Below are 23,533 nucleotides of genomic sequence, written 5' to 3'. Positions count from 1 at the left end.
AAGAGAACTGTGGGCTCTCTCCCTAGCTCTGCCAATGCCCTTGATGAGGTGCCTTTGACTGGGTTACTCCTCCTCTGATTCAGCATCCCTGCTTGAAGCTCACAGTGCTGCTCTCCTACGTCCCAGAGGGTATCCTGAGATTAATTGAGGGATGTATCTAAATGGCTTCAGCATGCAGGCTGGAAGCCACCAGGGACAAAGCTGTTACTAGGGCAGGAATAAAGGTCAGGCCCTTGCTGACATCGTTGTCTCAATTAATTAATGCACTAATCTCTATAACTCCTCTTCAGCAAATATAATTTGGCCTCAACCCTTATTTTGTTCATTTTTTCTGTGACTTAGCTTTGAGAGAACTAATGAAGAGACCCTGATGGAAAAATCCTGCTTTTCACCATATACCTTCCCCTTGACCAGCCCTATAACTTGTTCCCTCCTTGTTGCCTCTTGCTCCTGTTTGTCTGAGGGCTTTGCAGGAAAGTCCCCTGACCATTTAAATGGCTCTTCATTACATAGCAAAAGAGACTTAGCCCTCAGTTCAGGAGTGAGTTCAGTTGAGGAGTGATAGCTGATTGCTTCAATTACTAGGAAAACAGTGTGTGGAATTGATTGAAGGGGGACAGTTAATATTTGATTCTGTTTTCCTGTGGATATTTCCTATGGGAAAGTGCAAGACAAATTCTGGAAAACATCAGAAGGAAGTGTTTGTCCCCCAGCTGAAGGGCTGAGTTGCCATCCGTGAGTGCAGGAAGGAGGTGTCAGCAGTTTGGATTCTGTGACCACATAGCCCTGAGGCTCAGCATTTTGAGACAGCTGTTTTTGAGCACAGAATCTGTCCAGGATCTCTTAGGGATCGCTACCAGCATCAGAAGGGGCACAGCAGGGCTTGGAGAGGAGCAGAAGGCAGAGTGAGTGAATGTGTGTGGTGAAGCACAGTGAACTGAGCCATCCTTGGATGGGCAGGAAGGAATATTCCCTCCAGTGCTACCCACTGGGAAATCAAAGAAATGAAGAAAATCACTCCTTGTCCTCTGCTCAGCTCTTACTTCTGGTCTGTTGTACTTTCCACTCCTTGGTGATTACATCCATGTCTCAGTCAGGTATTGTTTTCTGCTTGAGTTGAGAACATTCCCTAAAGCTGTTCTGAGCGCACAACAGTCTTGTTCTCTTTCTTAGGCCAGTTTTAGACTGAAATTTGGCAGATTACACAAGTGTGGAATGTTTACTGTCCTGTCTTACATCATCATTTATCCTGTATCATTTATTTTTCCTTTAACAGATTCTTAGCACTGTCAGTCTAATATGCATCAGAGGCTGAAATGTATTACCATAATGCAGTGCATTGTGGGTAACCCCATGCAAATTATTCTGTGGAAAGTCGTGCTAAATTATGTTCTTGAGGAAAAAAAAAGGCAGAAAAACAAAGGCTTTTTTTTTTCCTTTCCCCTTTTTCTTAACTGTTTGTTCTGTGGATTTCTGAGCAGCTGCCAGAGGCACAGGTTTAAGTGAGTTGTTTGACATTCAGCACCATGTGCAGTGATGCTCCTCCCCACAGGACACTGCTGAAAGGATGGAGTTGAAAACTGCTCTGGGTTTTCTATATGTCTCTGTGATGTTTAGTTTTAAAACATTAATAGCTTGTCAAAGGAAAAAGCTGAGAGAATGTTGGAATAGCACAGTACAGAGGAATGTCTTGATGCTTTTTTTGTCTCCATTGTCTCTGTCTCCTCATCTGTAGGAATACCAGGTTTTGTGAACTTAAAGGGCTTCAGATGCCTCTTGGAAGAGGCAGTTCTGATCATATGTAGTGTTGTTTTTATATCTTTGTCTTTGTTCTCTCTTACCAAGGTCATTTTCTTGGGAAAATTTCCTTAGCTCCTCTGAAAGTCCATACACTTTCCAAACTGAAGCAGTAATCCTCCTTTTGGACAGAACACTTGATTGTAATAGAAATGATTGCAATGTCACAAACAGAGGATTATCATTATTATTTTCAGTAGAAATCATAAAAGGACTCCTAAGAAAAAGGCAGTGTGTTCTTATGCAAATTTTCTCAGGTAGTACATCTGTGAGATGAAAAATCCTGAGAGCCTGTAATCTGGAGTCAGCCTCTCCTCTGCTGATAAATGTTTGTCTGCTTTGCTGGTCAGTAGAGTTTCAAAGACTCAGAAACTTGTAGTTAGTTTTTACAAGTCCTGTGTGCTTCTCACTTGATGCTCTCTCTGGGTGAAACGTTTGTCAGCTGCCCTCCATTTGCTTATTTCTGGTGTCCATCTGTGAAAAAGTCAATGTGGACATGTTCATGGCAGAGCAAGTGTGCTGTTTTGGGGGTCACATCAGTTACCCCCCTTGAGAGAGCTGCCTCTCCTCACCATAGCTCTGTGTCTCTGGACTTGTCTCCCTTTCTTCTGTCTGTTCCTCACAGTCTTCAAAGACTTTCTTTGTCTCTATCTCTCCTAAAACACAGAGTATGCAGGTATTAAAGTGACCCTGTGCTGGTAGGATTATAGAAGGGAAAACATTGGTTTGCAAAACTCTGCATCCACTGCCAGTTCTGACCCTTGTTCTCCTTAGTAAATGTGTTCAAATGTCTAAAATCATCTGCATGCTCCAGGTCAGCTCCTCATGGACAAGCACCAAAAGTTCCTATCCTTCCTGTAATAAATTAGAAGCTTTTTTGGTCCTGATTTTTTGCTTTCCTTTTAGTAATATTTTTTTTCCAATGAAATTTAAGATATAAATATCCAGCATATGTATCTTAATGGCTCTCAGTTTAGTTTGTGCAAACCCTTGTTAGTGGTTAATGGGAGCTGGTTCACCTGGAAGGACCTTCCTGATCTCTGATTTCTGACTGTGGATATCACATCCCTGGGACTCATTGCAGGATGTCCTTCCTAACCCAGCCTCTGAATGAAATGATTAGTAGCTTGCCCTTGGGCTGTCTGGTGAAATCTCCCTCTGACCCAGCTTTCTCATGTATTCTGTAACTTTCTGTGGTGTTATTGTATTACATGTTCATTTTGTGAACCTATATTAAATCAGAGCAGACATCACAGAGGGTCCTGCAGTATTTTTGCCTGAATTACCCTCAGTGTTATCAGCCATTCTCCAGGTGACTCGTATAGAGTATTCAAAAGAAAGAAAGAAAAAAAAAAGGGTCATATTTTCCCTGTTATTGTCCATTTCTCTGTTAAATGTGACAAGCAGCAAGAAGGGTCCTGTGTCAGAATGATTACACTGACACCTGTAAGGGAACAGCCAGCGAGCTCCTTGCTTGTACTTCCATCCTCCCTCTTCAAAGGGAGCAGGCACCAGGCTGAGGGAAGCCCTCTCCTCTGCAGTGTCTCTTTCCTCTGATCTGAGCTGGGCAGAGAGGCTTTTTGTGCTTTCCCATGTGCCTTTGGCTTGGAAAATCAATGCCTCCTTTGTTGTTTTAGAAGTGCTAATACAATAAATTGTAGCATCATAGTTGCTTCCTGTCACTGATGCTGAGGTTGTAGGGAGGGATAGGTGGGAAGGCTGGCTTTGATGGTGTTTGCTGAAGTTGACCAAAGAGAATTTGTGATATGGAAAAAAGAAATTAGCCTGGGGGAGCCATTTATAATTTAGGAAAAAAGTCTCAGGTAGCTTTTGACATGTATCAGAATAAGGGGATGGATATAGAAGGCATGAAAGGTTACAGTAATGAAAACTGAAATGGGAGAGGAAGGTGCAGGGCTGTGGATTGGTCTGTGTCCTTACCTCTCACCTGTGAAGGCCTATTTAAAGTAAGTTTTTAAGGAGATCAACACACAGAGGGCCTCAGGATAATCTCTTCTGGATATGTGCATGTAATTATCCCACCATGGAGGCTGCTGAGTGCCATCAGATGTGCCCAGAAAAGCCACCCCCAGGTGGAAGCTCTGCTCTGAGGCCATTGGCAGAAGGATTTGAGGGATTTTGTGGAGAGCAGAGCTAGACTTGGAGGAAAGAAGGAAGCTTCTATGCTTCAAGGTGTGATTTGGAAAACAATAAGGATCTGGAACAATAAGAGTTTGTGTAGGCTGGGATTTGGATGCATTCTGGAGCCACAGTTCCCTGGCAGAGTTTGCAGGCAGCCAGGATGGGAACAGAGCAGGATGCTGTGGGACCATGCTGGCTGCTTTGTACACAAATCAGTGCTTGCACATTGTCTGCTCTGTTATTTGATATTTGATCAAGGTTGTAACTCACAGAATTAGGTGAAGCCCAATTTTTTCCCCTGTAGGAGTTGTAAGGAAATTAAGAAATTGAACTACTAAAAAGAAATCTTTAAAACTGGCCAGCAGACTTAGCAGATGACTGTGTAAATCAGGTTCAGCAAGGTAAATAATCATAATTATGATTCCTTATGTTTAAAACCTTATCTGATGTCATGGGAGAACCACCAATATGTGGTTCACAGGGCCTGGGCTAACGCTGGGATAACAAAACCCAATGATTGAGAGTATTAATAGAATTAATAGGGCCTTGATAGTATGATTTTTTGTTTTTTTAAAGAAGTACAGGAGCTAGAGGACAAATGAGAAATTAGTATATAAAGTTTTATTCATGGCTTTTAAGGGTGAAGGCTAATTTTCATGCAGAATGGTATCAGTGGGCATCCCAGATGAGTCATAGTTGATGAAAGGAGAGGCTCCCACACAAAGAGAAAAAATTCAAGAAATTTTGGGAGTTATGGAGTGAGAAATAAAAGAGTCTGTGTGTAGTCAAAACCTAGTTAAAAGGCTGGGAAAAGTGGGTAGGATAGGACAACTCTGGGATGGAAAAAAATGTGAGGTGGATCCATTTACCACTCTGTGAATTGGTGCTGGTCAGTATTTCTAATTTGAATGACTGGAAGGCAAGGAGATAATAAGATAATAAGATCTGCTGCTAGCAGCTGATGCAAATTATACCGTGGGAAGACGGGCTGAAAGATTGTGGGTACTAGAATGGAAGATGAAACATAGGCAGTGGCAGGGTGCAGCATGCTTGAAGGAATAGTTTAAAGCATTCAGACACATGGCTGGGCTCTGAATTAGCTCTCACCATTCAGGAAAACATAAGTAGCTATTACAAAGACAGCTTGATAAAGATGTCTGTGCCATGTGAAGCAGCAGCAATAAAGGAAAAAAAAAGTGAGTAAGATGCCTGTGTGTGTGAAGAAACAGGGAGCCTTGGAAGATGTTCTAATATCCCTGTAGACCAGCGTGGAAACACCTCCTGTGGAGTACTGTGTGTGTTATGGGTCATCCCTTTGTAAGAGACAAAGCAGTGATACCCATGGGCTGGAGGGAACAGATGAAAGTGTTTAGTGGCCTGGAAGGCAGCTTCAGTGCAGGGAAAGCATTAGGGATCCTGGAGCTGCTGCATTACAGAGGGAAGGAGTAAAGCTCAGCTGCAGGAACAGCCAGCGTGGGCTGGGGGGCTCTGCTGTGCTGGGGGTGCTTGGAGGCAGCACAGCAGGGAGCAGAACCCACCTCACAGGGCTCTCCTCTACCTGACATTGCTGCCAGACCAAGACACAGTTTCAGTGGCTTGTTAGGTCTCCATGATGATCTAGTGTGGCAGCAGAGGGATGGAGATAATGTGGGGTGTCACGCTGGAGCAGCTGGGCTGCTGTCTGAGTCGTGCTGTGATGGATTTCACTGAATCTGTCCTAGTGCCCCTGTCCCTGTGTTGGTGCAAAAGTGAAAGGTGCCATGGTCCTGGTGTCTCATTTTGGATGGGGAATTAAAGCACACTAACCTTGCTGCGTCATTTTGGTCAATAAATATTTTCATCTGGGAAAGAATAGAATGCACTATAGAGAACCATGCAGATAAACAACAAAATGTTGTGTAATATAATAAAAATGTGCATCACCATTCCATGAAATTAAGATGCAACAATTGACTCTTTGTATAGCACATAATTAACCTGGGGATCCCCACTGTGAATGGCATTATGAAGACAAATACCTTACTGAGATTTTTTAAAGTGGGTTTGACACTTTGAGTAGCATCTACATTTACATTAGCCAGGATAAGTATCATAAATCATTTTTTCCAAGGCATGTGATGATCACCAGCCAGGATTAGAAAATTATTTTACACCCATGGTGAAAAATGGCTAAACTGGGTAAATTCATAGCTGATGAAAAGGCTTGGGTGGGCCAAGAGTCTGCTTACTTTTCTGTACATCAGAATTATTTATAGAGGTAAACTTTTAAGTGGAATAAGAGGGGAAGAAAAGTCATCCAGGGATTAGGCTGCCAATTTAGGACTTGAAAAATTTCAGCTTCCTGCTTTCCCAAACTGCTTTTAACAGCTAATTCATTTGACACAGATTCTGAGACATAGCCCCACCTCACACTTAATCTCCAGATACCTCAGGCTATAACCTGTCTGTGACTTGTTCCATGCCCCACAGAGTTCAGATAGCAGGGAAAGGAACATATGTGAGAGGAGGTCATGGTGAGACTACAGATGAATTTTCAAGGCACCATCAGATACCAGTTAGCCAGTTGGAAATACTGGGAGCATGGGGAAGAAATGTGCTTTCTGGAACAAAGCACTTGATAGCCTCCAGTAACTGGTAATTGCTTTATTTCCTTACATTGCCTCAGAATTCCTGTGTGACTTGAAGAGTCCCTAGTTCTGTTTCTTGGCAGCTTAAGTGTCCTGGAGCAGAATTTATGTTTTTCTTTGGAAATTAGCATGTTGGGGTTTGGCTTTTTTTGTGTTTGGTTTTTGGTTTGTTTTTTTTTTTTTAATTATTCTTATTTAAAATAATGGCATCGCCTATGGCATTGGTTAGGTCTGCAGTCAAAATATTGCTCTCTGGACTGTCACATCTTCATTGGATGGTACAGGGAGACTTCTCCTCCCCAAAACTGTCTGCAGCCCTCAGATAGGAACTTGGGGCACTCCTGATGCTGCTACTGTGAAACAGTGCAGATTCCACTAAAATGTGCAGCTCTGACCTGGCCTTCACTCAGCCTCTTCAGCTCTGTTTGAAAAGACATTGTGGGACAAGGAGAGAGATTGCTCAGTGTCTGCAGAGAGGGATAAGCTTAGTCCAGGTTCATCCAGGGCCTAAAATAGGTCCCCAGCATGTCACAAGGAAATGAGTGAGACAGAAAACCGATGTACTACTCAATTTTATTGGAAAGCAAGAACTCTGCAAAGAATAGCATCTTTCTAAATGGTTTGTCTGCATAGGTGGAAAATAACCTCGTTTGTCATTCTCTTTTTTGTTCCTGACATGACCACCCATCACAATTATGGCACGCATAAAAAAGAAACAAAAACCAAAAAATCAAACCAAAACAAACCAGAAAAACAAACAACCAAGCAAAATAGCACCCAAACAAACAAACAAAACCCCAAACCAAAAAAGTTATTGTGCTATTCTCTGTCCAACTACTACCTCAGTGTACGTATGCAGTCTTTGAGGAGATGGGAAGTTAAATCCACCCCTGTCTCCCTCCTGTTAGTTTGCAAATTGTTGGCATAAAACATTAGTAGCAGTGTTGCAGCAGAGTGGCCAAGATAAAAGAGAGCTCAGGTGCAACACTAATAAAATTTGGCTCCTCCAACACATGATGAACTTGCCATATACTGAGTCATTCATGGGAGATGATTAAGGAGGAGACAAAGGACGCTGAGGAAGGAACAGAGAAGGAGAAGAAATCTGGGAGAGAGAACAGAATGGAGGGAAACATCTGTGGAAATACTGTGAGGGAAAAGTGGAAATGTGAGGAAATGGAAATGTCAGACAAATAGCAGGTCAATGGAAAGAAGGAAAATACCTCTCCCCACAATTCAGCTGGGGAATTCATAACCTAAATAACTGGTTTTTCTAGAGAAATTGGCAACAAGTTCTGTTTGTTAAATCCCCAGTTGTTCTATGAGCCGCTTGTCCAGGACTCTTTCTCCAGCAGATTGGAAGGGGAAGGTATTTCATCTTCCCTTTCAGTCTGGTCCTTGAACAGTGTTGCCTGTGACATACATGGCTTTTAATAGTAAAAGAGCCCATTTGAATGATTAAAACAATAATTCCTTCTGTGCTGTTGAAGTTTGCTCAGCTGAAACACCAGCTGAGATCAGCAGAAGTTTTGTGAGGAGGTTCAAAGCAAGTCAGGACTTTTCTCCTCACCGTGTGGGCAGAGCACCAGATGTAATGAGGACAGATGTGCAGAGCAAGGCAACTTCCCTAAGGGTGCCAAGGTGGTCAAGGTTGCCATTAGCTTTCTTCTTGTTATCATTCCTCTGTATCAGCATCCATTGACCTCAACAACTCTTTCTTCTTTCTCATCCTTTTATCTCCCCCACCCTTTTATCTCCTGTTTCTTAACTCCAGTCCCTCTCATCTTTCTAGAAATTCCTGATAGCCTGTTTTATTTTTCCCCTTGCATCTTCAGCCTTTTCCACTTGCTTAATCCTCTTGATATATTTTGGCCCAAATTCCCATCCCCTCCACTTCATCTGTTTTGCATACCATTCCTGCTGCTGAGGGATCTCTGGGGCATAGGAAAACCTGGGTTATTCCCTGCTGTCCTAGCTGTCCAAATAGCCAGGTCCCCAGCAGGTGTCTGTGTATTTTCATTCACAGGGGTTGAAAGTACAGCAACCTTCAGGGCTGGCTCAAGCTAAAATTAAGGCTGCAGACACCAGGCACCAAATGTTTCATTCAGCTCCCTAAGTTTGTCCTCTAGAGCTTCCAAATGGTTTTGATTAGTATTCCGAGGGAGAGCTCACTGATGGAATTAGTGAGAAACCAGACTGTCAATTTATTTATACCCGGCCTGAGGGCATGGCCATTGTGCATGTGTAAAGCTGTTGAGATGCAGGGAATATTCTGTAAGTGTGTGTGTCTGTGTGTTGACTGGAAGTGGGTTTGCAGGGAAAAGCTGTTGCCCCACGGACTGAGCAGTGACCTAAAGCAGGAGAGGCCACTGATGTGCCTGTGCTGAATGTCAAAAATCCCTTTTAGGAAAAAATTGATCCCTCTGAAATTTTCTCTCTACTTGTATTTATTAGTATCTCCCAGCTCTAATTTTACTGTAATTCTCATTACCCTGTGGAGAAATCTCTAATTTAACTCCTGGAGTCTTTCCACCTCCTTCAACAATATCTGTGATACAAAACTATCAATGTCTTTGTCTCCTGGAATATTTAAAGCACATGAGTAATGAATAATAAAATTTTTCCATTACATTGTCATTTAGTCTGGGAAGAATTTTGAGGGCAAGATGAGAGATATTTGGTTGTGGGTATTCATTTGATGCATCAGTGCTGAGCTTGAATGAACTGGTTTTCCAATACAATTTGATCCATTTTGTTTAGGAAAATTTATATTGACAGTGTTGAGGCCAAATGATAAGTCTTTTATTTTTGTTCCCCTCTTTTGTATTACAGTGGAAAATAAATATAACTCGAAGTTGAGCTGTTATTAGGCATCACCTCCTCCCATTCTGTCTGTTGCAGTATAAAAATGTGAAAAGGGTTTAAGAAAAGTTTTTCAGCTCCATTACTCTCTATAATAGCCAGGAAACAATTAACCTGTTATCCCTTAACATGATGTCTGCAGAAGATTATTGCATGACAGAGCCCAAGGGACCAATTTGCATTGTGCAGAGGAATCTGGAGCATCAAGCTGAAGCTGGTCCAGACTGGTGCTTTGATGTAATGGACAGCAAAACCTGTGTGGAGCTTTGAGCTGATCATTAAAGTAGGGTAGTTTAGTTAGCATGTTTCTGAGGCTGGGCTAATTAGGACTGATGAGCTTATCTGCAGCTTTCTGGTGCAGGGCTGCTGCTTCCTCCTTCAGAACCCACCTGGGTCCTTTTGGCATGGGAGGCTTTGCACCACGCTCCGCTGGTCACACAGATGTGACCAGAGGAGGGGACAAAGCCTTGTGCCAGAGAAGAAGATGGGGTCACTGAGAATTCAGGCTGGCAGGACACTGCAGGGGAGGTGCTGGCAGGGAGAGCAGCTTCCTCCTGTACAGCTGCGACAAACAGACCGTGTGTTGTCACTTGGTAACACCCAGCTTCCCTGCCGTGGAGCTGTGCTTCCTACCAGCTCCTCAGCCAAACCAGACTGCATCATTTCTACCTTTCTACCTTCTTTCTTTTAGGATATTTTCATAAGTCTGTGTTGTAAGCACAATCTCAAAATTTTTGCAGTTGGCTGTTGCACTTGGCTACAAGGGAAATGCCTGGAGGTCAGGCTTCCCTTTCAGTAATGCAGGTGGGACTAATTATTAACCACTACACCAGGTCCTGGCATTGCTGGCAGATGCCATCAATAACATTAGCTCAACATGTCAGCTCTGTCCTCAGCTTCAGTTTAATGGCAGTGCTGCTCTGCACCTCCAGCTCCTTCCTCCCTCTGCTGAGGGAGGGAGAAAGGAGAGAGAAAATTGCCTGAGTTAAAATAAATAGATGTCCATGTTTGAAGTGAATAAAGTATGCTAACAGGCAATCCTCTGGCTGAGTCTCCAGCTGTTACTCCTGAGCTGTCTAACATCAAAGCAGTATGGGTGCATCATCCAGCAGCTGACTTCAGTGCATGAACAGTTACTGTCTTAGGCTTCTGAGGTGTGTTATAGTGTTAATATCATTATTATTATTGTTTTTCTCATAGTTTCTTAAGGCCTTTCCATATTCTGAGTAAAGCTCTAGGGAGTCATAAAGCCACAGACTGAGTTTCAGCTCAGGCACTGTTTGCATCTCCTTGATAGCTGTTTAGTATGTTGCCTTAATCTTGGAAGCAAGACCCTGAGATGCACCCCAGGGAAACCCTCGAGATGTTCTTTGTATTTTTTGCCCCTGAGAAAATAACTCTCTTGCTGTGGAAATGACATCTTTTTTTCTCTGAAATGTCACCACTTCTGCCTGCTGGTTGTAACTCTGCCACACTACAATATCTTCAGTCTTTTAAAGTAAAATAATAAAACATTTAGGAATCTGTTTAGAGCTGCTGAGCATTCTTATTGTTTTGTGTTAATGACCCTCAGTTCCCATAAACTTCTCCCTACATTTTTGTTTTTCTTATAAATTATTACTAAACTTTTTTATACCCCTATCTTGCTTGGCAAAACTTGCAGTAGAGGTGAATAAGAGGAGAGTAGAAATTATGTTAGACACTTAACCACGGTGATAAACATGCTTCAGAGAATGTTCAGAGGGCAAAAGTTAGTTTCCTTGGGGCCCCAGACCCTGCCTAGCACTGAGGCTGTTCCCTCAGATTGAGTGTGCTCTTCTGAGCAGGTCCTTCCCTGTCCAACATGTTTGAGCTCTGGATTATGTTCATCATAACTAAAAAATTCATGCTTTGCTCATAGGGCCTCAGAAAATAAACTGAATTATAATATCTTGTCCATAGGGAAATGTGATCAGAGAGGGTGGTTTTTATGCCAGATGATATTTACATGTGCTGGACCTGCTAGAGAGGAAGTTATGGTGGTGCTGTGCAAATGGTTTCTGTCCTCTAACAAAAATGTGCTGAAAAACTCCTCAGGAGAGCTGCAGACATTTATATGTGAAATCTCTTCTTTCTTCCATCCACCTGTGTGTTTTTGCCTCAGAAATAATCTTCCAGCCATACAGAGGTGCTCAGACCCCAGGATCCCAAAGCATTTTACAAAAATAACTTTATACAGGAAAAGAGCAGAGCTCTGTCCCCTGTCACGGATTACTGAACACATTATGTTTTATAATATAAATTATAATATGTTCAGTACCCATGAGGTGCTCACTAACAAATATCTCGTGGAGAGTGATGTGCAGCTCACACCATACTTAGGACCAGGGCTTGTTCTGGACTCCTGAGAGTTGCTAAGGAAACAGCCTGGGAATGGAGCTGGAAGTCTCTCAGAAGCTTGGCTGCAGAGATGTTTTTTGCTGCAACACCACACAGGGCTGTTATTGGCAGAGGCAGCAGCTGGTCCAGCCCCTGATGGGTGATGCAGTCTCCAAGTGCCAAAGATGAGGGACTCTGCAGTTTTAGTTTCTTTCTGGTTTATCTGAGCTCTGTGTGTCTCCTGCCCTCCTCTCACCAGAAGCATGAAACTGCCATCAATTACACTGACTTCCTCTGATGCAGGCCCTTGGTTTCAAACCAAACACAGACTATTCACAACCAGCAAGGATCCACAGCTTGGAGAACTCGTCTTGTGAAAGATGAAGTTGATAATCCAAACCCTGTTTGTGCCACCAGCTTTTAAGAGACTGAGAAATTCCTTGGAGGTGTCTGTTATTTTGCAATTACTTTGCAATTGATTTTCTTAAAAAACAATTCATAACTTGTTAAAGATCTCTTCCTCTCTTTTCTCTCCTTGTCCAGTTCCCTTTTCCATCTTTGCCACTGCCTAATGTTTATAATCACAGGACTTATTTTTTTCCCCCCATTACTTAGGTAGACAGCTCCTCTACAGAGAAAAACTGGATGATTTATAAAAGTGGATTTACTGTCAGATTCTCCTGGGGTCCAATTCCTACGTCTAATTCTTGCAACAACTTCTAAAAAATTATTTGAGACATTTAAACCATTTGCCTCTGTTTCCTCTGCTGTAAAACAGAGGCTATTTTAGGATAGCTTCTGTAGACCATGTGCTGTTAATTAATTTACAAATGATTCTGTAGGGGAAACTTCCCTATGTAGGAATCATGAAACCTTGTGCTTCTCTCCATCAGGGCCTGCAGCTGGGAACACAGGAGCTGGAGGAGATGGGAAGCAAGTTTTGCCTTGGTTTGCTGATTCTGCACCTCAAATCCCTGCCCTGCAGCAAGGAGCTGATGGCTCAGGCAGCACTCCTGCTGGATCTGGAGGAGGAGATCACAGACAGGGCACAAAGGTCAGTGACTGTTGTTTCCAGAGGGCTCTGCTGTGGGAATGGAGTTGGTGGGGCATGTTTTGGGTTTAGATCTGCAGAAATGGACTCGTCTTATGGCTGAGATTTGTATCTTGGAAGCTGCAGTGTATGGAGAGTAATTAGAATTGAGATAAAATTGACTCCCAAATAAACTACTGAAACAGTGGGTCCATGCCCTGCAGCCATCCATGTGGAGAAAAAAAGGTGAAAGAGAAGCACCTGTTCTCTGTTTTCCAGTGATTTTCCATTTTCCTATCAAAACTGCTTACTGGCACGTGGGAATGGTACTGCCCCAGAAAAATTCATCAGCAGGAAACATTTCCCTGCTCACTGTCACATGGGGTTCTGTCCAGCTCAGAGCCTCCATGGAGAGGATCTTGTAAGAAAGGCATTATCTAAGTGCTGCACTGTAGGGAATAAGTATTGTAGATTATAAAAGGACTTTGGTAGCAAGATTTAGAAATTGTGGACCTCATACTGCAAGTATATTCCTATAAGTTCTTTTTCTCACTGCATGGAGTCCTTTAGTCATTTAGAGCGTAGATTTATGACTTTTTGATGGACAGAAAGAAGTTTTGATCCTGCTGCTTATTTAGGACATGTTTTTCCAGATTGCAAAATTAATTTACTTGCTTCCTATGTTCAGTGGGGAGTATTTAAGTGAGTTTGTCCCATTATAAATACAAGAGGAATTTGACCTGGAAAAGTGTCTGAGACTATTCAGCTTGAATTTGTGATGAAGCAGAAATACATAAGACCATCATCACTTGTTAGCGCTATCTGCATCACATATGTTTGCAAGAATGTTTTTCCAAGACACATGGAGAAAGAAGACTTAGTGATGTGACATGATTTGAAGCTCCCCGATGGCTTTGTCATCAAAGAGCTCTCTCAGCTTCATCAATGAACATCAAGTTTTTCAGTTGCAGAAATACCCCTGTAATTTATAGCAGACTTCCAGTCTCTCCCCTGCAGGAACATTTACCCAACATTAGCACCACCTGTTCCTCATGCCAAAACCCATTCTTGCAAGCTTGTTCACAGTTTTAAATGTTTATGAGGGACGGTTTAAAAAGAGGGATAAAATGTAGAGACTTTCCTTTGGATCAGCTGTGCTCACTTGTAGTGTGAACATATAAAGGAAGCAATTAAGGTGGATGCTAAACACCATCCATGTTCTGGACAGCCATCCAAAAAATCATTGCTATGTCATTAGAAAGAGCTGCTGGAGCCTGGCTAGGTGACTGGTTTTGGGATATAAATCAAACTTTTGAACTGGAGCTAGAAGAGCCTTTGCATGAAAATAATGTAGTGGAAGAAAAACATCAAACCCTGACTTCTCTCAAACATTGACAAAAAGCCATCTGGTCACAGTAACTCAGTGAGCATTTTCTGTGATCTTTGTAGCCTTCTGTTACTTTTTCCTTTGGCTGACTTTATATTAATTGGAATTCATTCTGTTTATCCAATACTGTGTGGTAGTTGATCAGTACAGAAGGAGGATCTCTAGTGACAAATATGTTTAAAGAAGTTAAAAAAAAAAATAAAAGTTCTCTTACTTTGTAAAACTCCCGTGTGTCCTCAGCAGTTGAAAGCAAAATCTTCTACCTCTCCAAGTTTGCCCAGCAGTAGTGAGCACTCCATGGCATCCAGGAATGAATGTCATTGCTAAAAGACAACTGATAGGTAGTTGTTAATTTTCACTTCACTGGGTGTAATTGCAAGTTTGTGAAATTTTACTAGCTTGGATGTAATTTGTTACCATTTGGATACCAGGTAAGCAGCTGAATTGATAATCCCACCCAGAGGTGTCACATTGCAGGAGCTGGTTGCAAATGCTGTGTGGAGATGCAGGGACAAAGTGTTTGCTAGCATAAGAATAAATAATTCATGGAAAATGGTTTTGCAGCATATTGATTCTGATTCAGAAAATTAATACTTTCTTCCCATGTTTCTTTGAGCCGAGCCAAGAGAATTCCATGGTTTGGTTTTAGTGGGAATATTGGAACCAATGGAAGAATGCAGAATACAGAGGGCTCACTGATACAGACAGGAGGGCAACTATTTCTACATCCCTCTCTCTACTCACAGGTTTTGAAAAAAAACAACCATATATATTCTTTATCAAAACATTTCTCTGGAGGAAGCTGAGGGGTGGCATTCAGTCTAATATTAATCTGTAAATATTAAGTCTAATCTAGTTCTGAGAGGTAGCACCAAAATCTTGTAGCTTTACTGCTGGCATATCATGACATCTATGGAAATTATACCCTGCTGTTTCCTAGGATAGACCCACCTCTGTGGGTTTGAGTGAAATGTTTGTAGTTTAAAATTAGCTCTGTTTTCCTGTGTGCTTTCCAGAAAAATGCACAGTATCCTTACATGCTTTCTATACTTTGCCTCAGAAAGTGTGAGTGGGTGTGAATAAAAATACCCACATTTCTGTGTACTTTTGCCAAAGCAAAATCAGATTTAGGGATCCTTCAGGTGTAACACAGGAAAAGTTTTGGGTGGTCACTTGGTGATTTTTTTTTTTTCTTAAATGCTTTAAATAGTTAACAGCAGTGTGTTTTGAACAGCTTACAAGCTATCCCTGTTCCAGAACTCTGCAGTGTCCTGGTCCCAGGAAATGATATGCATGACAGATATTTAAGTGGGAGGCAATAGCTTTTACTGTAGCTAATGTTTTCTGGCAAAGGAAAATGTGTCCCAAAAACTGTCCTGCTGATGAGTCTAGAAAGAGATACAAATTTGGGTGAGGCTTTCCATGGCAGTATTCACCAAAATCAAAAGAAAAGATTAGTATTGTTCAGCCTGGATGAAAACATGAGCTTTTCTTAGTTGTTAGGGTTTTGTTTTGTGGAAATCAGGCTGAAATTAAGCTGTGAGCAGCGTGATGTATTGCACAGTGCTGATGTTAAATAGATCTATCTCAATCTAATGTGTTTTCTGTGTATGGGTTTCTGAGCGCCCTTCTCTGTAATACTCTGGGTGACAGGTCAAGCTGTGGAACAAGAAGTTAATCCAGCACTGGATAAAGCTGACTCCCAGATGAAATGTCTCATTGCAAAGGTACAGAGATCAAAAGCTGTGGAGCCAGAGATCTCTTCTGTTGTGAAATCCCTGCAGTTCATGTCCTGCATTTGTCTCTCTTTGCCCTGGTGTCTGCTGTGCGTGGCATTGACTTGGCATCTCAGCATCTCCCTCCGACAGCAAACATTTTCACCTGTCAAGGTTCATAACTGTTTGTGTCCTTTAATTTTCCTCTTCAGGCTCTCTGTGCTCTGGGTGTGCTGCAGCCTGATTCTCTCACCACTGCTGTGAGGGGGATAAAGGAGCAGGCTGGACCCTGCTTCCCTGGAATAAACTATTTGCTGTGCACTTTATAGAGCTCTGTGAGAGCCAGTGGTCAGTAAATTGGAGGCAGGTAATAACTGTCAGGGAAGTGCCTGCTCTGAAGGAGGCATCCTGTGAGAATGGGGATTTCTCACACCAGATCAAGTCCATTGTGCTCAATGTGCTGTCTCTAATGAGCCAAAGAAAGGTGGAAGAAGCCTTTAGCAGACCTAACTAAACACACTTTGGTGCGCAGCCAAGAATTTCTTCCTGTCCCCACTCCACAGTCTCTCTTTCCTCTGAATTGTCAAGTGCAAAAGGAATCATTCACAAGCACGAGTGGGGCCACACTTGGAATAAGTTCCCAGCAGAGGCAGTGCTACTTCTGAGAATAACCAAGAGGGGCTGAACTTCCACCAGTGGGGCTGTGTGGCTAATGGGACAGTAGAGTATTTCCCCTAAACACAGGATGTCCCAGGATACCATGAAGTTGGTCCAACAGCTCTGTTTTCAACACGTGGCAGCTGTCTCAGGAACATGCCAAAAATGGAGAAAGTACAAGATGCAGCACAGAAGATGCATTAGAGCTACAATGTGTGATGTGAGGAAGAAAGGTTAAATTGCTCCAGGCATTAGTTGGTCTTTTAATTATCAACCTGTGCTTCTGGGACATATATTGACTCTCACAATCAGGCACCCTCATGTTACACAAGACCTCTGTAGGGACTTAGATGATGTGGCTTTTCTTTACACTAATGATATTCCCACCAGCACTGAATAGGTTTGATCTTATGGACCACTCTGACAAGATCAAAGGCCAAATATGTGGAGAATTTTCTGAGCTTTGCAACCGCTTTCAACAAACAAAGCCGTGTGTCAGGTGCTCATACAAGCAATTTATTCTGCTCTTTCTCAAACTTGGCCTCATAATATGGTATTGCCATGCCCTAGGAAGAATTGCTGATGTTTCCAGCATCCCACCGTGCCTTACAGTCAATTCTGGCATTCAGAACCTTTCTGTGGGGAAAGTGAAATGCAGCTTGTACTTCGAACATCATGTTTTTTTTTATAATAGTTTTCATGCCTCATTTCCTATAAAAGTAAATAAGTTTTAAGTCACTGCTGTCCAGGTAGCTTCACATTTGTCATGACCACAAGGAGGATGGGAAGTGACTGTTCACATAAAGCAGGCTGGAGAGAGACAAGGAGGGGATCCCCTTCCTCTCCAATATCATCCCCTTCCTTGTGGTTTAAACTGATGGCACATTCCTTAATTTTCTTTTTTTCCCCTGCCCGCCAGGTTGTGCTAGGAAATGTTTTGCATACACTGCAGCAATTGCAGCCATTTGTTCATGAGACATCTTGGGTGTTGAGACAGACTTTTGTGAAGTCATTTTCTGCTGACTCTGACATTATTTAGCTCCTGTGTTTCTTCATCATTTCTTACCTTTCTTGAGCACAGCCAAATCTCTTTCCACCCCAGATGGTAAATACATCTAGCTCTGCTATTAATCAAAAAACAGAAGGCTTAATAATTTCTCTGTTTCTTTGTCCAGATGTAATCTCTTCATCTTCCATACAGTGAGCAGAGTTAGACTGGTCAGTGTACAGATGGCAAAGCCAGAATTGACAAGAGGGATTTGCAGGTCATTTGGAAATGTGTGTGCTGTTCCTCTATACCACATTGATGCACCATCATGATCCTGGATAGTATTGAACTGTTGAGTCTCCCATCTTTTCACTATAATGCACCTTCCCCTGATTATAGCTGTGCAAGCAATTTCACTCATCTTTTAAACTGTGTGGCCAAAAGGTGATTCAGATCAAATGAAAGTGATTTTGTGGAAATGAAGCAAACAAAAAAGGGAAAGTTCAAACAAGAAGAAATGCAGCTGGAGCAAAGCATGCTCCCTTCATTTGAGGCATCCTTAGTGCATCTTTGAATAGCAGAAATGTGGTGTTTTACCCACATGCAGTAATGGAAAATGCTTCCCCTGCTGGGTGGGATGGGTCTTCCTATTCTTACTAGTGAATGTGGGTGTCAGTGTTACATTGTTTTGGTTTTACATCCCGAAACAAATTGCAGCTCAAGGGTTTAAGTGCAAGACAGGAGTTCAGCCTGCACAGCACCCCATCCCCTCCCAGCTCAGGTGAGGCAGCAGCCTCAGTGTCCAGTTCTGAGGCAGACTGGACAGCTGGACTCTGGGCAGCCCTCTGACATCTGGCTGAAGATGAGGGTGCTCTGTGGTCCCTTAGAGAATTTAACCACAGCAGGAATTATTTGACCAGATTTGATTCAGGTTTTTATTTGACTGGAGTTCCATTTTTCTGTAAGTAAAGATTTGGTGCATTTTTAACCTTGATCATCTGTAGACATTAAATACCTCGTGGCAGCTTTCAGAAGAGGAGGGTGTTTATTGATTCTATTTTTTTGCTTAGTCACAAATTTTATTGCTGGTAAAGGAATCTGAAATTTCTGCTGTTATATGAGCATCTCTGGATGAGGTATTTCTGTATTTGGATGCTGGAAAGAAAAGTGCTGTGGGACTGCATTTACCTAAGTGAGCCACACCACTTTGTCACTTTGGTGCAGAGCACGGGGCAAAAGGGGTTTCTATAATGCATTTCATTAAACACTTGTGAGAGCACAGTCTAACATTAATTCAGTATGACAGGTGTGAGAGTGGCTGATGCTGGGCTTTGGCTTCAGAGCAGTCTTATGTTGCTGTAACCATTTAGGATCAGTTCAGGAAATGCTTTAACTCCTGACTGTTTTATAACACTCTCCAGCAATCTTTCACACTGATGTTGCAAAAGAGTGGTACCTCCTTGCACCCCCAGGGTCTGACCTAAAGATTTGCTGCCTCTGCTATTGAGAGGAAAAAAATCTCAGATTTCAAGTTTGAATCTACTACAGATTTTTGATTTTATTGTTTTTATATGCCTCAATAATCTTATTTTCAAAATAAAAATGTGAACCTTCTTCTGTCCACCCCTCCATCCCTCTTATCCTGCTCTTTTCTGTGCCTCTCCTTTGTTATTGTGAGAATACAAACCTGGAGAATTCTTTGGAGGCTCAGCCAAGCAATGCAGCCTATAATGAATATATTTGGTATTCAGAAGGCTTTCATGTGGCTGTTCACAGGTGAGCCGCTGAAATTCAGCAACTTTTCATTAACACTTTCTAGAGCTGTCCTTATTTTCCTCCTATTGATTTTTATTATTGTTCTGAAATGCCTTGCAAGCTGCTCAGCTTCTGTTGACTGCTATCAAATGCCAGCTCCAGCTATGCCAGGCTGGGTATAAGTATTCATGCTCATTTCAGAGGCAATTAATTTATCCTTTTTTAGCTAATAATAGCAATTTAAATAGATGCAGAAAGAAAGGAGAGGAAAAGAGCAAATGGGAAGAGAAAGAGATCATAGGAGGAACTTCAAACATGCACAGAAGCACTGCTTGCTATTGTATCTGTCTGAGGTTATTCAAATTACCATACTCACACAGATCTGACTGGACTACAGATAATGAACTTGTATATACCCAGCAGAACAAATGGGCTCTGCAGTGCCCTTTCTGTGAGGCATATTGCCATGGTGCTGTCTGGCATTAGACATTTTGGTATTGATTAGGAGCATCTGTATTTCTGTGCTGCAGTCTTTCTCCCTTAAGATCTAACTTGAAATATGAAAGCCACTGGGGCCCTTCACATGTTGAGATAGCAAAATAAAGCAGAGAGCCATCAGGGGTTCAGAAGTCCCCATTTATGGAGCATTCCCCAAAGCAATGCATTGTGAGGGGTGCACTCTTTTCTCTGAGGTGGCCCTGAGATACAGACCAGGACACTGCTGCCACCAGAATAGAATAAATGCTTGGATTTTTTTTTTCCTAAGAGGATGCAAAGGGTAATGGGAGAATCAGTCTGTTTAGACTATTGATCATTTTGAATGCAGGCAGAGATGGGATTTCAGGTTGAGCATGTCACAGGTCTAGTGCTGAAGAGGCAGGTTCAGAGCACTATATATAGCCCTATACAGACAATATCTATACTGCAGCAGCAGCTGAACACCAGTTGAATTAGATTTAGAGCTCTGGCACAAGATCAGGAGGAGAAAACTTTGTCAGTGCAACTCTGCTGGTGATCCCTGTTCTTTGTTTTCAGTTGTTTGACATTATTCAGAGGATATGGATGCACAAGTGTATCCCTGTGCACTCCCTGTAGTGGGAGTCCTTGTGTCTTCATGTGGGGGGAAAACCATAAATAAACACTAAGGTTGTTCCAAGGATCTTGGCTAGTTAGTGTTTCCTTGTGGAACTTTTCCAATGGTGTTCCCAGAGCCCCAAAATAACTTGAAACTTATGGAAACCAGAGAACAGTCAGATTTTTCATACCAGTACATGCTACAGTAGCTTCTTTCAGGCAGGCAAAGCAATGGAAGGAGTGAGTGGGATGGTAGTTAGATGAAATGCACTTCCAACCTTTAGAAGTAAGCATGTTTTTTAGGATGTTGTATGTTTTTCCCCTCTTCATTGCAATTGTCACTTCAGTTGACCTCTACTTAATCTGTCCACAGCTCCTACCAGAGCTTTTTGAAGAACACAGCCATGCAGGTGAAAATTAGACTGGCTGAGGATCAAAATAGTCTTTTCTATCCCATGTGTTGGGGAGTTAATCACGTGGCATAGAACACAGGAACAAGAGACTTAGATCTGGATTACCTGGATTATCAAAGGCTGCACCATGTGGCTTTCCTCACCCCTTGAATCCAGCACAGTGGCTCAGATGTCCAAGAATCACAGAACTTAGAGGCAAACCAGAATGAATGCCAGTGCTCTGTGAGCTTCTAGAATGTCTCCCCACCCACCAGCAGCATCAGAGGCTCCAGTCCTGCAGAGCAGGAGGTGGTGCTGAGGGTAGCAGTGCATATATTGCCACTGTCTGAAGTAGGTTTTACTGTCATGGGTGAAATACAGGGCTAGAAGGAACCAAATCCCCTGTAAAACCACCAGTGGGATCCAGTTTTTCACCAGAAGTTTGTACCTGTATAAATTATTCAGACAATAAGAGGTAAAGAGTCCCAAATGGATTTGATTTAACAACTCTCATAGTCTCATTGTGTCCCCATTGCTGCCTCCTCGCTCTGCAAAGAGAAAACAAGAGCAGAGATTTCTGCTTTCGAGGTAAATGCAGTGTTGCAAGTCCCTTTGGTCTGGTGCCCAGCCTGCAAATGAGAGTCTGACCAGGTCTCCTCTGCCGTGTGGCAGTGTTCAGCTGCTAGCCAGGAGCATACCAAGAACTTAGCAAGACAAATCAGAGACTAAATGGTTAAGGGGGTAGAGAAGGCAGAGAAATTGATAATTAAAGCTGTCAAGTTGCAGTAAGAGGAGCACATAGCCTGGAAGGAAAGCGGGTGGGCGAGCAAAGTGTCATATTTGCAGGTGAAAGTTGGCACTTGAACAGCATTTTAAAGCACTCCAAAGCCACCTCCACTGACATCTCAGCTGCATTGTATATTCTGTCAGAGGCTCTGGCTGTTCAGTGTATTGTGGCTGTGACTCACACACAGACCCTGCCTCTTGCTGCCTCACCAGGTGCTGTACAGAGAGACAGGCAGAGGAATTGTGTGAGACAGGAGATAAACCCGTGCAGGTTGTTGTTCAAGCCCCAGCACACACGTGCACCAGAGTGGATGAGTGCTTATGCACAGAGGTGCAAACGTGAAAGGCAATCGCTCCAGCCCCTGATAATTCATTGTATTCTCTCAGAAACCATATGGATTTATTAGGATGTGTATGCTTAACGTGATGTAAAAAAAGAACTTATGGGAATTAGGCTGGAGTTGAGAGTAGAAGGATGTGGAGGGGGAAGATGCACATGAAATTAATACTTAGCTTTTTTTTTTTTTTTGTCTGCAGAGCAAAAATGTGTTCAAGCTTAACATCCCAGATCCTGTTCTTATGAATATAGAGAAAATTCTCTTTCAAGTGCAGCAATTCTCTTTCAGTACTGGTGGATCCCCATCTGTCTCTGGCCATGGCCTCTCTGGTGAGAGGTGAAGGGATCTTCTGCACCAGTCCAGGACAGAGCACTGCCACTTTCTTATTGATGTCACAGTGCAGTGTGAGAGGTGTGGGGCTGATTCCAGGCTGGAACAGTGCAGATGGACCTGTGATGTGCTGGAAGGGCTCAGAGTGCACAGGGGATGGGGATAGTGGGAAAGGAAGCCAAGATTCACCAGCAGAACTCTATGGAAAATTGTGACTCTGCTAGAAGTGGATTGGGATACAAATGGATTCAAAAAATGGCCAAAACAAATGGAAAACAAACCACACCTGTTTCTTGTGGGCTTTCCTTTCTCAAGGAAAGATTGGCACTTCCTGCTGCTCTTGTGTCTCTGGGAAGATGCTGAGGGTGTAGGCTGCTGCTGCCTGGACTATGGGTGCTAATGGAAGGGTAAGGGCTGCTCTCAGAGCAGCAAGGAGAGACAGACTCAGAACAGTGTGAGAGGAAAGAAAAAACATTCTATTTGTCTCTCTTTGGGGGTATTTTTCTTCATTTCTTCCCCCTGGGCCATCTCCCATTCCTATTTCTATTTGTTCTTGTTAAAACTTGTTTTTGACTGGAGGAAAATTTAAATTTCTGGAAGGTCACATTTCATTTTTAAAGTAACAATAGTATGCTTTCTGGTTAGACTTTCAAATATACCTCTAACCATTTAAAAATAATTAATCAGCAGCTTTATCTATGGCCCATAATTCACCATTTAATCTATAATGGCTTCCTTTTAAGCTTTAACAGTTACTTACTACCTTAAATCCCTATTTAAACATGAATTTGAGGATTTGGACTTGTAAGGGAGAATAAGCAATAAAAGCAGCTGAATGCCTGAACAAGATTCTGCTATCAGGCCAGTATGATCAGAAATTAGGAATAACTTGAAGAATAGAAGGCATCTGTTCCCTATTTCTCTGTCTAATCTGTTTGTTCTGTCTAGCCTACCCAACATGTTTTTACATCACACTCTGTACTTGAGAATTATTTTCTGAAGATGCCATTTTATAGCACCCTCCAAAAAGCACCAGCATCTCGTTAAAAGATAAAAGTCCCATGCAATTCAAAGAGAAAGCAAATACCCATTCCAAAGAATAAAGCTGTGCCTCGTCTTCCATTGAACTGCAGGGGGCAGCCAAGAATTTGGGGAAAGTGTTGCTACCCGGATTTATCTCGTCAGGCTTTTCCTGGAATTAATACTTATTTTTTGTTCTAGTACACAACTTGTGTTTTCATCTGTGAAGAAATGAATCATGAGAGAGGATGTGCTGTAGTACTTTAGTACAGTCA

At 42.4% G+C, this 23,533-nt stretch overlaps 1 protein-coding gene across 1 annotated transcript in view; it reads left to right on the top strand.

Moving 5' to 3' along the window:
- AGBL1 (AGBL carboxypeptidase 1) overlaps positions 1–23,533 on the top strand; it is a 245,523-nt gene that overhangs the window by 150,057 nt on the left and 71,933 nt on the right. Inside the window, exon 22 of the mRNA XM_066559057.1 lies at positions 12,680–12,840. Within this exon, the coding sequence (XP_066415154.1) occupies positions 12,680–12,840 (161 nt within the window). The remainder of the gene's footprint in view (positions 1–12,679; positions 12,841–23,533) is intronic.

The sequence above is a fragment of the Molothrus aeneus genome, chromosome 13 (assembly GCF_037042795.1).
Source record: "Molothrus aeneus isolate 106 chromosome 13, BPBGC_Maene_1.0, whole genome shotgun sequence".
Lineage (NCBI taxonomy): Eukaryota > Metazoa > Chordata > Aves > Passeriformes > Icteridae > Molothrus > Molothrus aeneus.
The sequence above is the reverse complement of the archived record's forward strand: the minus strand, read 5'-3'. Positions and strand labels throughout refer to the sequence as shown.